The sequence below is a fragment of the Camelina sativa genome, chromosome 11 (genome assembly GCF_030686135.1).
Source record: "Camelina sativa cultivar CO46 ecotype springtype chromosome 11, ASM3068613v1".
Classification (NCBI taxonomy): domain Eukaryota; kingdom Viridiplantae; phylum Streptophyta; class Magnoliopsida; order Brassicales; family Brassicaceae; genus Camelina; species Camelina sativa.
Window position 1 is genome coordinate 44,460,602 of NC_141890.1, and position 15,661 is coordinate 44,476,262.

A 15,661-nucleotide genomic window follows, 5' to 3' on the forward strand; every position below is an offset into this window, starting at 1 on the left:
GCCGCAGAGAGCTGTGTCTCACAAAAATTACGATTAAAACTTTTTTTTTTTTTTGCATGTATTACTAAACAAATGAAAGACATCCCAACGAGTTGTGCAATGGGATTGCTCTAAAAATATATATGCATGGTCTTGACAATAGTTTCCCACAGAACTCCACCACATATCAAACAAAAGAATAAAGCCCAAAATCCAAAAACAAAACACACAAAATTTTGTCCGTGATGAATTAGGTCAGGCAGATATACATACTTATTTAGTTAGAAATAAAAATAAAAGAAATCTTAATACTAAGTAGTGAGGAATATTTAGCTAGAAATGAAATATATATATATATATATATATAGATATAGGTTTCTGACTTTTCAGGAGCCAAACCAAAGAGTCTTACAAATGCAAGTTGCTGATAATAATTGGGCAAATAGCATTCTCATATGGAAGTAAGAGGGTTCGGATAGCTGATGGATTCCACTCATTTGTGGACGGCAATGAAGATCCTTAACAACAATAAAAGTTTCGAGATCCAAACTGGAAACTTTTTTCCCGCCTCCAATGTACCAGCCTAAACTTTTACGTAGCAAGTCGCGATCTATAAGGATCCCACACCATCCGTGAGAAGCTGAAGTGAATGGCAACCCCAAAAGATTCTTGGCGAGGACAGAGTCGGAGTAGTGAGTCTATTGACTTAATTAGCACCAACTAAATTGGTCACTCGAGATGTTTGCCTCATGAAACAGGAAAGACGAACACAAAGACGACTATTCACCTAGTGCAGAATAAGTAAATCAACGCTAGGATACATCAATGTTGTCTTGGACTGTTACAATTATTTATTTTTATTGACATTTCAAGTTTATTAGTCAGCAACTCAGCACAATAAATTGGAAAAAAAAAACCAATGAAAAGAAAGAAAAATTGAAAGGACAAAAGAGAAATTTGTAAAATTATCAAAATATCCATGATTAAACATTATATGTTTACTTTAAGTTGATAATTTTCTCATATTTAGCCAAGAAGTGATGTTACATAGTTATTGACTCTCACAAACAACTCGACGGCATATCATTGTTATTGACTCTGACAAATAAGGTCGTTTCTTTTATATAATGTTGCTTATTTCGAGTCTTTCACAAACTACTAATCATCTGGGCGGACCTATTGAGGAACAAAGTTGGTATAAAATTCTGTAGTGATGACTCTCCATATCCGAGTTCGAATCCCCATATAACACCAGTATTGTTTATTCTTTAATAATTGACCTCCCCAAAAAAAATTTCTGGGTCCGCTCTCTATTTCGAACGAGAATTAATCAATGATCAGTGTTCGTAGATACCTAATTAGGAACGCATGGTATTATTATAGTAGTTGTAGGTCACATGATTGCCGCAACTACAAAGAAAATATATGTCAAAAGAGTAACTAAAACATAACATGAAATATTTAGACACAATTTCAAATATATGTCACATACTTGACCGTAGTATGTCACATACTTCGACCGTAGTATGTTATAAGTGGATTACGTTTCGGTCATTATATAAAAAGATCTGAAAATATGACGACATGGATTGTTTGTCGAGTGTTTCTGACCAAATATAATGAAAGAAGATTGTTGTCGACTGAAAAATCAAAATCAGAATTAATTGCCTTCGAGAGATTTCATGTGGTGTGATCCCACCTTTACTTAGGTTGAAGTAGATACACTGTCCATATCAGGCCTCGTTGTCATTCATTCCAATATACAGTTAAGGGGAGGTATTAGTTTAAGATTTAGAAAAAAAATTTAATGACTTTAAAAGTTAGGTAAAATATGTTGTTATTCAATCAAGACTTTTAAAAACTCTTTAAAAATTTGGTGTTATTGGTTGTGGATTTGTAAAAAGTTATCTAAAATATTGATAAATCTAGTGTTATTGGATTAAGAGTTTTATAAAGTCATTAAAAGTTTTATGTTATTCAAGTAAAACAAAAGAATCTTGGATTGTTAATGAATTCAAATTTTATGTTATTGATTTAGGATTTTATATCATTTCCTTCATAACAAAAGTCATGAAAACTCTTTCATCAAATAGAAAGATTTTACAATATTAGAAAAAACAAATCATCAAGATTTTAAAAAACTTTCTAAACAATCTCTTAGAATCCTTCATTTTTAACTTTCAATTTTCTATGATTTTAACAATCAGCAAGAACATAAAGTCATTAAAATTCTTTCTAAATCCTAAACCAATACCTCCCCCTTATATTCTTATATATCTCATACAAAAATATCCAAATTTTGATTGTTTTGTTCTGTGGATTAGCACATTTACGATTCATATTTTCAAAGCTACAATATACGTACGGTGTTCAGGTATCCACTTAACTAAATCTACATTTTGTAATTGTATACCGTTGGATACCAATTTGCATCATAAAATTGGGAAAAAATAAACTTAATACAAAAAGATTAATATTAACACATATTATTATCTTTAGTTATCAATATAAATATAATTATTGTTCCTTCTTTAACAAACATTAGTTTTTTTTCTGACAAAACAAATAATAATACTCCTAGTTTTAAGATCGTTAAATATGTATATCACAAATATTTGGCAGAGCCCTAGATATAACTATCGACTATATGTTTTTCAAAATTCGAAAGTTCAAGATTTGAAACTTCATATTTATTATTGGGCTCAGAGAGATTCAGAGTTTTTTTTTTCATTTCCTCAGGGGATAATTATGAGTGGGTGGCTTTTGCAGATAGATATATTTAAAGCTCCAAATAAATTTTTGCATGGGATAGAATTTTGTCGCCACCTTTGACGTAAGCTTTGTCTCGCTACCATTATGAATCATATGGACCATTTACTTTTTTCGTTTTAACAAAATGCCTAATCACCATTAATGTTATTTTTGTTCTTATTTGCCCTGCCTTTTATATGAAACAATGTTGGACGTAATCTATGACTAAAAGGGGATGGTTCCCAAAAAAAATTGAAGCAAAAGATAACAAAAATGTTTATTGGTTGCGAGTGTGGTGAAAAATATTTTCATTATAAAGTTTATGTTTGAACTTTGAACGATAATATAATAATGTGGTTAATTCATATATTCATATATTTTCGTAAATAATGAATCAAAAAAGAACAACGTGAAAGGGCAAATGGTGGAAAACATGTTACTTAATCAATTACTTAAAAAAGGAACAATGGAGACCATTGACAGAGTGGATGAATTGGTTAAGCTCTATTTGAAGTGTGAAGCTATAGAGATGCGAATCAAAAAATTTAGAGTGGAAACTGATTTCTCTCAACTCATTAACGCTATTTCAACAAGATCCCTCGACTAGTACCTCGACTCGACTCTGAGCATCTAACTATGAGACGAATTCAGCTAAACATGCTCTCATTATAGTTTGTTTAAGACATGCTCTCATTACAGTTTGTTTAGGAAACATGTTACAAAATTTTGAAAAGGTTTTCTCGTCGTCAAGAAAAGAAATATTTCTGTTATATATTTCATTTTCAATTAACTTTTTGTTACTTTATAAAAATTTTGGCCTTTAGTAGCACTTTTTACCAACAGGCCACCCGTGAAACCAAATTCTCACTCTGACGCATTTCAACATGCAACAAAATTAGAAGTAAGAATTAGAAACTACATTCCAAATTCTATTGATTTCAATTCTCATCATAACGATAAACAAATTTATCAACAAAAATAACAATTCACTCTTCCCTCAAAAGAACAAAACAAAAAAATAAATACACTAATAATTTTTTTAGGGTTTACAAATTACGACAAAGCAAGGAAGCAAAGCTTTAGGATTAAGCAAATAAAGCTCCTCCACATTTGTATACAAACCAACTTTGCCAGCCAACGAATCAAACCCACTCATCAACCCATTCATCTCCTCCACATTCTCCACCGGCCTATGAACTCTCCCGGCTATAACCCTACAAACAATCAACACTTTCCTCACCGTCCGATCAACATCTCCACCGTTAGCCAAAATCGACTCAAACGCTCTCCCACTAGTCGAAGCCGTGAACACACCAATCCCATTGTTCTTCTCCTCCCGTTTCGCCGAGAACCCGTTTCTTATAATCCGACAAACACTACACTTGTCCGCCGTGCATAGACTCGTTGACCCGTTTATACCTAAACCACAAGCCACTGTGGTTCCGTGGAACCTAAGCAGCTCGTTCCCATCAGCTAGACATCTCGGATGCTTCTTCTGGAGTTTGCTCGCTCTGATTTTAACCGTCTCTCTGTATTCTTCGAATCTAGCTAATGTCTTTTGCATATTGTGAACTTTTAAAACTCGGTCGATTCTTCCACATTGGTTCTCTGATTTTAACCAGCTCGTTCTGCATATTATCTCCACTATCTTTCTTGATGAGTCTCCTTCTACTAGCTCCGATACTGCAATTTTGAGGACGATTTGATCAAATTAACAACTTTTTAACCTAATTTCATAATCAAAATCCAATCTTTTTGATAAAGTTAAGATTTTTTTATTACCTAAAACTGTAAAACTCTGTTTTTTCGATAAAGTTGAGATTTTTAAGAACTTTTTCTCCTAAAGTTGGAAACTTTTTGTAATTCTGAAACCCAAATTGCATAGTTTCGATTGTGAAGATTGGAAAAAAAGATTCGAACTTTGAGATACTTACCGGCGTGTTTAGAGAGATGATGAGCTTCAGCAGCTTCAAGTTTATTGAACTGTTCACCACATTTATGACAAGAAACAGAGGAGTTCGAGTTGCCTCCATTAATGGGAGAGTCTCTGTTCATCTCCAATGAAACTCTCCTGTTTGTATGAAACCCTTCTCCTCTGTCTCTCTCGGACAGAGCAGAAGATCCTTTTTTTGTTTGGCTCCGGTAAGAAGCTGAGCGTTTAAGATAATGCATCGGTGTTCCTGGTCTCAACATACCCACATAAGTCGTTGACCGACCATTCCCTCCTCCTCCGCCGCCGCTGGAATCTGCTGCTCCGGCAGGTGAAGCAGCCATGTCTCCTCCAACACCAGTGATCTTAAGTTCGCAAGTTGAGTTACTGAGGATAACTTCATGAGTAATGGGATTGAGAAACTCATTGCTTCCAATAGAACGAGGACTACTTATTGGTGGTGGTCTATCGAAATGTCTTTTGCTTCCATGGATTACGTCTTTGAGATTCGCTATCGATCTTGAACATCCTGATAAGCCACCACCGCACACGGCGGCGCCTCCGATGCTGGAGTTTCTCTTGGTGGAGATGGTGGAGAGGTGTTGTTTGGTGTTGGTAGTGGATGGTTTAGTAGGGTCGTGGACATCAGATGGTTCGGATTTACAGTGGAGAGACTTCTTGAGTGAGAACCAAACAGTTGGGATGTTCTTGTTCTTCTTCTTCTTCTTTTGGCTTTTTCTACTTGAATCTTCCATTGTTCTTTGTTTGTTTTGATATATCTCTCTCTCTCTCTCTCTTTCTCTATCTTCTTCTGAAATTTTTTGGGGATTTTTATTTTGGAAGTGGTACTATAATAATAAATATAAATGAAAATATTAATGAAGAAGTAGAAGAAGCAAAATAGGCAAGTGATTTTTTTTTTGTCTTGTACTAGTAATCTAGTATACAGTTGAGATTATTAAATGAGATATGAGAAAATAATATGGTTTTAGTATTTTTTTTTTATAAGAAGGCATGTACGTGCATATGAATCTAAAGGATGGTCTATAATGTCTCACTAGACTCAACTCATCGATGTAATAACACGAGAGAATGTTTATTTCATTTACTGCTTTTGCGAAATCTTATAAAGTGTAAAAAAACTTAAAAAGACTTCACAAATCACCCAACACCTGTTCATGTTTTCATGTTCATGTTCATGAATCATAAAATAGTATACTCATTTTATTGTATTATTCTAATTAGTCTTTTTATTCGTTAAACTGAATATTGGAGTGATGGAGTCCCTTTTCTGGTTACAATTTGATGCAAGGTAAAAAAAAAAAGACAATCTAAATTTCATGAACTTTTTTTGGTTAATAATTTCATGAACTTTGCATTCATTAAGAGGATGAATGTTAACCATAAATCGTAATGAATTCAGTAAGTTTGGTTTTTTTAAAGATACATAAAATATCTTTTTTTCCTATAATTACTTGCCGTGTAGAGAATTCATGTCTCCAAAGCTTTGGAATTTCCTTTAAACTGTCTCTTACAAAATTTAATTACAGTTAATACAATCGTCAATCAATGAGTGTGTAGTGGGCAAGTTCACCGGTGAGATTCTACGAATTGTAGTAAAAGACTACGGTAAAGTTTGTTCCAAAAACAAGAAAAGACTACGATTAGTCGTAAATAAACAAATGTCATATTTGACGAATCTAATATTTGGACTAAGCTTTCTACGATGTCCGAAACCTAGTCAGGCTAGAACTATGTATTCACTCACTTATCATAACTAAGTTCATCCAAACTATAATGATGACAAATTGTTGTTCAATGACAACTAAATGAGAATTACTACGTTTTGAAATAAATTGAAAACAAGAACATTGATTCCAATTCATCAACTCACTTCTTTCCGCTTGCATCTGTCAATTCACTCTTAAAAGCCCTCCCACAATAGCAAATGAAGCGTTCTGACATTTCTTGGAATATACTAATCAATTTACAGTAATCATCAATATGTACATTATCTTTAAGACAAACAAAACTTATGTACATTAAATATTACGACAAAAAAATATATATATAAACAGTAAAATCTCTATAAATTAATAAGATCCGGACCATGAAATTTTATTAATTTATAGAGGTTTTAATTTATAATTATTAATTTATCAATAAATTAATAATTATTAATTTATGAAGAGATTTTCTCATTTTTATATTGAAATTTTTCTATTACAAAATAAGATACTTTTGTTATCATTCACATTTTTAAAGAATTTTCTTAATTTATAATCTTGGTTATCGTAATAGGATGAATGTCAATTATTTAATAAATTATCTAGATAAAAATGAGAAATGTTAGAAGTTTAGAAAAAATTGTTACTACTATCCTTCATGGTAATTATGAAGTCGCAGAAGATATTGTGGTACCTTTAAAACCAATTACTAAAGAAGCAATTATCGCATCTATGATTCTTCACAATTTATGGATGCGATTTGAAAATACAACAATAAAAAAATTAGAAATGAGCTCCAACAATAATGCAAATTTAAGAATAGGCAAACAACGATAAAATCATATTTCACTAGATTTTTTTAGATATATATATATATATATATATATATCTCAGTTTATATGATTATTAATTTATGATATTGTTGGGACCATATTTTTACATAGGATTTCCAAAAAAATATTATCTTATTATTTTATCGAAATGTGTCATTTTTTACACTGGCCTAACTCGGGATTGGAAGAATTTATTAATTTATAGCGAGTATTAATTTAAAAAGTATTAAGTTATAGAGGTTCTACTGGATATAGAGCATTTGAAACTTCATATAAATATTTGCACACAATTAAAAAGAAAATTACGACTAATATACCATGTAACTTTTATCACTCTAGTAAGTAAATACAATAGTCTTGAAATATATATATATATATATATATATATATATATATATATATTTTTTTTTTTCACGATAGGAAGAGAAAGAATAAGAATTTTAGAAAATTGAATTTTCTTAATGGATGACAATAACATAATTGTTAAGGATCAAAATAAAAATCAGAAGTTATAGTATATTTTTGTCAAACTTTCAAAGTGCATTTAATATTGACTTGTAGATATCGCAAAGGGTGGTAGATGAATGAAGTTAGGTGTGGGTGTCGTTATAGCCATATTGAATTCTAAACGAAAGAACATTAAATTTTAGAAAAATTGAATTTTGAAAAACACATTGATAGATAGATATGTCCTTCTGTTCTTGGTTTCCCAGTTTTGCCCTAAAACCTAATAGGACCATCGTATCGACCACACCACATTGACTGGTCTGCCCCAATCTAGCTTTGATATCTTAATATCGTGTGACTTAGCATGTTGCATCTACTTCATACTGAAAATTTATTAGGTGGACACAGTTTCATACTATATATATTTTTTTGTTCTTAACTTAACATTTCCTTAGGATGACCTTTATAGTAATTCAATCAAAAGTAACATAGTAGTTCAAAACTTAAGAATGGTTAAATTGTTGATGTATGTACAACAAAAGCTTATAAAAAACACGACAATAGCAAAATTTGATTAATTAATTTACGTTTTACTACGTTTATGAGGTTCTCATGGGCTTAGAGTTGGCTCTAAACCTAAACACGGCCCATTTATATCATTCACCAGCCCATAATATATTATCCAATAAAATAAATCGAATTATTACTACTTCACGTTAAAACAATTTGGAAATTCCCTCCTCCAAAAAGAAACCAACAAAGAAAAAGTGAAGCGGTGCAACAGATCACAGCCATTGATTTAGTTTTAATCAACGGTTAATATATCTACGATCCGCGTACTCTGTTCTTATTGGTTGATAACTTTATCATCCAACGCATATATATATATAAAGGAATCACATTTCTTCTTTTGTTTTATTCGTCAAGAAATTTTTTTAGTTTGTTTGTTTGTTGAGAAAAAAATGGCGGGTCGTGGGAAAACACTAGGATCGGGTGCGGCGAAGAAAGCAACGTCTCGGAGTAGCAAAGCTGGGCTTCAATTCCCTGTGGGTCGTATCGCTCGTTTCTTGAAAGCTGGTAAATACGCCGAACGTGTTGGTGCTGGTGCTCCCGTTTATCTCGCCGCCGTTCTCGAGTATTTGGCCGCCGAGGTTACTTTTTTATACTTTCCCCTATCTCTTTCTCAATCCCTTTACCTACTTTTATCAGGGCTTCCTCTGTTTTTGCGTGATTAGTTTTTTTTCTTTTTCTTTTTGGCGATCCATGAAAGAATCTAGGGTTCTTGAATTTTCAGGAATTGGGGAATTTTAGTTAAAGTTGTAAAATTTAACATATATTTCTCAATTTTGTTTAGATTGGTGTTTGAATTGATCTTAAATGAACATACTTTTGTGTCTATTTGATTAGTCTAAAATCGAAATTTTTGTACTTTCTAATATGGAAACTAATTTGATTTGTTAGTTAAAGTTCTCATTTTTGGGTATTTTGATCATTGCGGTTTTTTTTCTTGAATTGGGTGTGTTTAATCGTCTTGGGGTCGTTAATGGTTTGTGGTTGAGACTGAAACTGATGTGTTTTAAAATCATTCTCGTTAGGTTCTTGAACTCGCTGGGAACGCAGCAAGAGATAACAAGAAGACACGTATTGTTCCTCGTCACATTCAGCTCGCTGTGAGAAACGATGAGGAGCTAAGCAAGCTTCTTGGAGATGTGACGATTGCTAACGGAGGAGTGATGCCTAATATCCACAATCTTCTTCTCCCTAAGAAGTCTGGACCTTCAAAGCCTCAGGAAGATTAGATTCTCAAAACACAAGGATGATATAGAAGAAACACGTCTTGCTGACTCCTTTTGTTCTGTTTTCGCTTCTGAATTGAATAAACACAATAACTAGCTAGTGCTTTTTGTTTAGGTGCTTTTGTTTTATGTCAGTTGTTTAGTAGGGTTTTTGTTTTGGACATCTTGTTTCAGTTTCTGTGTGAATATATCAAAAGTCTCTAATATTATTTACATAATTGAGTTCCGAGTGTTACTTGCTTCCAAACGAGTGTAACAATCCTGATGGTCTAATATGTCTTGCTGACTCTTTTGTTCTATTTCGCTTCTGATTCAATAAAAACAAGGACTAGCTAATGGCCTAGTGCTTTTGTTTTCTATCAGTTGTTAAGGGGCTTTGTTTTGGACATCTTGTTTCAGTATTATTTACATAGTTGAGTTTGAGAGTTTCTTGTCTAAAAGAGTTGTAAAAATCATTTGTGATCAAAGATAAACTCGTCTCTTTCTGCAACAAGGAACTCTTGGCACTTGGATTTAGAAATTGGATTGCTTTGGTTGCAATTCAAAAGAAAAAAGAATATATAAACGTTGATGATAGTAATATTACAACAGTAAACACAAAAAGGATTACTATTCTATGGCACAACAAGATTTAAGAAGAAAACAAAATGATGAGTGTGTTTTCTAAAACTAAAGTAGAAAATGTCAGTACAAGGTAAAGAGAGTGACAGTGTAAGTCAACAACTCCAAATGCTTCCTTTGTGTTTGTTCATCTGATCATCACTGACTAAAACCTGACATCTCTGTGAGTTAATGCCATTCCACTCCCAGCAGAAAAAAACATCTTCAGAAGCTCTCAGCAAAACCGCAGAGGATTTATGTCCTAACATGTTGCAAAACCAGAGATTTTTAAATATTTTAGTCTGAATCTGAACTAGACTGATCCATGCGTCTCTCTGAAATAGCTGGAAACAGCTTCTGCCTAGGATCTACTGAAGGTGGTTGTCTTGGAGTTTCAGAAGCAGATGAGGCTGTAGAGCCCTGTTTTCTGGCCATCCTTACGGGTCTTCCTCGTGCCTCTCTGACTTCTTTGCAGGACTTATCTAAGATTATCAAAAAATCACGCACAATCACAAACAAACGCAACCCTTCATCTTTTCCAGCTTTGCCATGGAAATAGTCCCCTGTACTTTTCACCAAAGCCATTATTCTCTTCTCTTCCTCGAGCACTGACACGATGCTACCTTCAGCATTTTGAATAAAATCTTCAAGCGCTTCACGAAACCCACTTTCCTCGCCTGAACTCTTCATCTCTGAGTTGACAAAGTCCCGAGCTTTCGACAAAGCATGACCCATTTTAAGAACAGTCCCTGTTAAACCATCAGCATCTATGTTTGCAGATTTCTTTACATTTTCAAGCTCACTGCTCAACCCTGAAACTTTCTGAAGTCCAAGATTACGGTAATTCTCTTCTGCCTCTTCAATGGTTTCCTCGGCTAAAAGATCCTCTGTTTTAACACTTGAGAAGCTTTGGCTCTCTCTGATAGTACGAGCCGCTCTTAAACCTTCAGTCCTAATTATCTCTTGAACAACGAACTGGAGGAGCGTTGTTTTCCCATCAGTGCCCTTGACGTCTGATAATTTTAAAAGAGTGTCCAGCTTGAAAGCTTGAGCACCACCCCTGAATGTACCATCATTCATTCGGTTTCCGGTCTTAAGTACGGCCTCTAAGAGCTTCAGGAACAGCCGACTTCCCCTAAGTTCTTTACAAGCAACCTTTCATATACACAAAAGAAGATGCATTTAGATTGGAGAAGAAGCAAAATATTTGAGAAAGACTAAGAAACTCTGTAATCTGTTTTCCTTTCCAGAACATAGTTTTTGTTAAAGATTAGGAAACGTACCTCTAATGTCTGAAATGATTCTTTAACAAAGGCCATTTCTTCATGGAGTGTACACATAAATAGAAGTGCCTCTAGACGCTTGAAAGCGAAAGGGATATCAACGACTGCTTTCAGGAATCGTTCAGCAGTTCCCAGTTGAGCTATTTCACCACAGTATAATCTAAGCTTTAGTTCTTCTTCTGGTGTTGGTGCCATCTTTAACAGAGTCTGAATGAATTCTACAGGAAGCTCATTTCCTAATTCAACAAAACTTATGTTAAGAGAACACATGGGACAATGTTCCACCTAGAAAAAATAAAGGAAAAGAAGGTTACCTTCGCGAAGTGCATCACACATTTCTTCTGTTGTCGCATTCAAAGCACGCAAAAGAATTGACAGATTTTGTCCTTTCTTTGGTTCCAGAATCTGAATAAACTGAGGTAAAGTAACTTGTCCAGAGGACCCCTTCTTGTCGTTTTTATTCTTGTCTGCTGCTGCATATCCGAATAACGACTCTATCATCTCTTCATTGAACCTGGAAAAGCATTCTTAAATAAGTTGTATTCAGTTACTGTATGTAAGTTATAGAATATTAGGGAAACAAGCTATCAAGTTTACTCACTGAAAGGATCCTGATCTTATATCATTCCAAACCATTGAATGTTCTGGGTTTGCTTGAACTTTATCCCAGAAAAATGGCTTTAGCTTTGTTTTGGAGGGACCATCATCCTCTGATGCCTTTGCTGGCCCAGAAGATGGTCGGGGTGCTTTTGGTCCCAGACTCATCGGTGGAGGTGGACGTGGTCCTTTAAGTCCAGGAGGAGGTGGCGGCCTAGGCCCACCAGAACCAGGTGGAGGAGCTGGAGGAGGCGGTCGTGGAGGACCAACAGAAGATGGCATTGGTGGTGCTGGAGCTGGCGCAGGAGCAGAAGACTTTTTTGAGGATACCTTAAGGAATTTGGGTGGTTCAGGTGGAAGTGGCTCCACTTTACCAGAAAGAGACTTCCCTGAAAGTGCAGAAGCTGTTCTTCCAGGTGGAGGCTTCAAAGGTGGCATCCCGTGATTGGTAATACTACTATTATGCATTCCTTCTTGTGATATCCTTTCTTCTAACGTATACGAATCGTCAGAGTTACTTCCATCGAAAGATGATGACATTTTTCCTTGGTTTGAGTAAATGTTATAAGACTGATGACCGGGCTTTTCTCCTTTGACAGAACCACCATAGTTGATAGAGGAACCTGAAAACGTTAAAAAGCTACTTGAATCTTCATATTATTATAAAGATTAGTACCGTGAGAAAGTGGATATATTATTACCCACAGAGTAATCGCTACTGCTTAAACTGAGAAGAGGCCGTTCATCATTTTTCCTGCCTCCTGAACCATTTCCACAAACCCTAGTGCAGCATAAGAAGAATAATGCAGCAAGCAAAAACGTAGAAACTGCAGTGACAACAACTGCAATGATGATTGTTTTCTGATGATCCTCTTTTTTTTTCGCAGGTGAAACAGGTGCAGATTTTGGAGTTTTAGAAACGTTTTTCTTAGGAGGAGGAGGAGGGGGTGATCTTGATGGGGGAAAAGATGATCTCCGTGGAGGTGGGGATCTTGATCTAGTAGGTGGGCCTGGATTACGCTTAGGAGGACGGGGAGGGGGAGGGGAAGGAGAAGGAGAAGGGGAAGAGCCTGGTCTAGTAGCTAGGTTTCTCCTCGGAGTAGTATCAACCATAGATGATAGGAGCTCAAGATACTTGGGGTTATGACCATTTAACTTTCCTTTTTCTTGGATACAATCAAGAAGAGTCTGCTTTAGATGGGAATGATTCAAACCAAATAGTTCCGTATTATCCTTCAAACCTGGAAAACATAGATTGAATGCTGCGACAGCTTCCTTCACACAATCTGAATCTTGCCAGCAACGCTGCGACCATGATGTTCCTACCTGTCAAACATTGTACGAAAGACATGAGACAAACAACTTTCAAAGCTATAAAAAAAAAATGAGAATCATAGCATTAACTAAGAGACAGCCAACAAATAAATTCAAGCATAATTGCAAATGGGGAATCCAAACTATTTTGCAAGATGAAAACAATGTAAGCGTCCTGCGATGATCTTATTTTGGTTATAGCAAACATGAACCAACACCAATATCGCAGTCTTAGTCTCGAAACCTAACGCTTTCAGCAAGAATATGACTCACATATCTCTCTGGATAAAGTCTACAACAGAGCTACAGGATCTTCTAGATATTACATTTTATCTCTCTGGATAAGTCTACAACAGAGCTACAGGATCTTCTAGATATGACATTTTATCTACCTAACTTGAACACCGTAGCTACATATCCGAAACTGAGGCTTTAAACTACTTCAGAAGAGAGAGTCCCACTAAAAACCTGGAACTCGACAAGCGTGAAACTGAAAGCTACAGCAGCAACAAAATGCACTCTAAATATATACCCCACTGATTAGATCTAGCTTTAAGAATATACGTGATTGACACAAATTCGAAAACCATAGACTTTATATAGGAGGAAAGGATATAAGCATCTCGTAATGATCTACATGATCTCTTTCTCAGACACCTGGATACTTGCAGGGAAGATGAATCAAATTCAGTCTCTAAAGCCTAGTTTTTTTCAGCAAGAAACAGCTAATATCTCGCAACTCTCGCCTCAAAAGTATACTACAGAGCTGCAGGATCTCCTAGCTTCTACATATTAAGCTCTCTCAGATAAATCCCAATCACAAATGATGTAAAAAAAAAAGAATCAAACAGACTTGAAAAGCACAAAAGGGCTTACCATTTGTGTATTGACCTGCCCTGTTGATGGAGGAGCCATGAATTGACTAAGAAAAGTCTCATCTTTTTCTATATTCTCTTCCAAAGTAACCACCAAGAACCCAGAAAACAGAATCAACCACAAAACTAAACGAGTGCAATTCTGATCACCCATTCCTCCTCGAATCATTCGAAACATATCTATTGCTTCTCATTTCATCTAATATACTCCAACAACAACGACGTAATCAAAAAAGCTCCTTCAATGAAACGATTAATATCACTAATTTTTAATGCAGAACCACCCTTTTGATTAATTCCGATAAAGATCGAAACTTTAAACACAAAAAACTCAACAACCAACCCTGATCGAGAAAATTGGAGCTGACTTCGACGCAATTCAATAATAAAAAAAGCTTCGAGAACAATGCCCAACGAGAGATCAATACACGTTTTCAGAAAACTAAGAGACAGCACAAAAGGTAAAAAGAGTTGGTGCTAATGATTGTGGTGGCCAGATCCAATACCAAAATGCTCAATGGTGATTGTCGTCGTTGGTGCGCTCAAACCAAACCCAAAATTTTGACCAGCGAGACCAAACAAAAGTTTCAACCTTTTTTTTTTTTTCTTTTTTTTTTCGACGAGAAAAATTCACGGAGAAATTAGCTCTCAAGCTTCATTAAAATTTTCTCGAAAGCTTTTTTCGTTCATTTTTTTCGAAAATTACGCAGAGTTATTGATATATTGGATTATTATTCTGTTTTTTTCTTGATTTTCTTACTTAAGGCGAAAAGGTAATTAGTCAATTTAAGTATATATATGTTTTTCTATTTATTTTATTATCTTATCAATAATTTATTATGTATCCGATAATTAGAAAAAAATACTAGTACTGAAAGCCACCAAATATTTTTAAATTTGTTTTTTAAGTATTTCCTCAAAACTCATTTTCATATAAGTTATGAATTTATGATATTGTTTATCTAATTTTATTATTTCTCTCATGTATTGAGTATTTTTTAAGTAATGTAGAAAAGGAAAACATTAAACTCATAATGATTTATTAATCTTCATGTTTTAAACTAAAGTTTAGAAATTAAAGTTTTAAGGCAATCAATCACGCTAACCTCTGATGACATCTTTATTTTAATCCATGTTTAGATATGCATGATGCATTGCATGGAGTCATGGACCATCTCTCTCAATAGTCAAATTTCTTTGGGAAAGCAACGAGTTAAAATAATTAAAGACTGATTCGGAAAAAGTTTCGAATCTCGATCTAGTGCATTACGCTATTCCTCTCTTTCACACTTATTTTTCTTACTTTCCTTAAGAAACTTAAAGTAATGATAAATTGTTTATTTCCCTTGGTAAAGTAAATCGTAGATTCTTCCATGAGAGCAACTACCCTTTTCCATTCATCATCATTGGAACCGGAAAACTCAAATCAAATGCGTATAAAAATCTAAGTTTATTGTTAACTGGTCAAATCTGCTTATACATATATGCATCAGCCATCCCTGTGGCCCTGTAATATGGTTTTTTTTGTA

The 15,661-nt window shown here is 34.5% G+C and overlaps 3 protein-coding genes across 4 annotated transcripts; 1 reads left to right on the forward strand and 2 right to left on the reverse strand.

Annotated features, from left to right (window-relative positions):
• Positions 1 to 3,638: 3,638 nt before the first annotated feature.
• LOC104725989 (uncharacterized) lies at positions 3,639 to 5,635 on the reverse strand. The gene is made up of 2 exons (XM_010444738.2): positions 4,665 to 5,635; positions 3,639 to 4,413 (listed from the first exon to the last, which is right to left on the reverse strand). Exons 1-2 carry the CDS (start codon positions 5,413 to 5,415, stop codon positions 3,770 to 3,772), a joined length of 1,395 nt encoding a protein of 464 aa, XP_010443040.2. The 5' UTR covers positions 5,416 to 5,635; the 3' UTR covers positions 3,639 to 3,769.
• A 2,890-nt stretch (positions 5,636 to 8,525) lies between these two features.
• On the forward strand, positions 8,526 to 9,681 carry LOC104725990 (histone H2A.6). Its single transcript, XM_010444739.3, has 2 exons — positions 8,526 to 8,818; positions 9,263 to 9,681. Exons 1-2 carry the CDS (start codon positions 8,630 to 8,632, stop codon positions 9,464 to 9,466), a joined length of 393 nt encoding a protein of 130 aa, XP_010443041.1. The 5' UTR covers positions 8,526 to 8,629; the 3' UTR covers positions 9,467 to 9,681.
• Positions 9,682 to 9,975: 294 nt separating this feature from the next.
• LOC104725991 (formin-like protein 5) lies at positions 9,976 to 15,117 on the reverse strand. Of its 2 annotated transcripts, none has more exons than XR_015571161.1 (6): positions 14,134 to 14,894; positions 12,645 to 13,269; positions 11,948 to 12,566; positions 11,661 to 11,873; positions 11,347 to 11,582; positions 9,976 to 11,218 (listed from the first exon to the last, which is right to left on the reverse strand). XR_015571161.1 is itself a non-coding variant. In XM_010444741.3 (6 exons), exons 1-6 carry the CDS (start codon positions 14,308 to 14,310, stop codon positions 10,361 to 10,363), a joined length of 2,715 nt encoding a protein of 904 aa, XP_010443043.2. In that variant the 5' UTR covers positions 14,311 to 15,117; the 3' UTR covers positions 9,976 to 10,360. The 2 variants fall into 2 exon arrangements, 1 of the variants encoding a protein (XP_010443043.2); XM_010444741.3 differs by having other exon boundaries at positions 11,661 to 11,860; positions 14,134 to 15,117.
• Between the last annotated feature and the right edge of the window lie 544 nt (positions 15,118 to 15,661).

Bases quoted from the DNA above. Each gene is read 5' to 3' on its own strand.
- LOC104725989 (XM_010444738.2), bottom strand. From the start codon at position 5,415: ATGGAAGATTCAAGTAGAAAAAGCCAAAAGAAGAAGAAGAAGAACAAG. The intron at 4,414-4,664 runs GTAAGTATCTCA...TCAAAATTGCAG, and splicing joins TCATCTCTCTAAACACGCCG to TATCGGAGCTAGTAGAAGGA.
- LOC104725990 (XM_010444739.3), top strand. From the start codon at position 8,630: ATGGCGGGTCGTGGGAAAACACTAGGATCGGGTGCGGCGAAGAAAGCA. The intron at 8,819-9,262 runs GTTACTTTTTTA...CATTCTCGTTAG, and splicing joins TCGAGTATTTGGCCGCCGAG to GTTCTTGAACTCGCTGGGAA.
- LOC104725991 (XM_010444741.3), bottom strand. From the start codon at position 14,310: ATGTTTCGAATGATTCGAGGAGGAATGGGTGATCAGAATTGCACTCGT. The intron at 13,270-14,133 runs GTAAGCCCTTTT...AATGTTTGACAG, and splicing joins GGCAGGTCAATACACAAATG to GTAGGAACATCATGGTCGCA. The intron at 11,583-11,660 runs GTAACCTTCTTT...TTGTTGAATTAG, and splicing joins GTGTGATGCACTTCGCGAAG to GAAATGAGCTTCCTGTAGAA.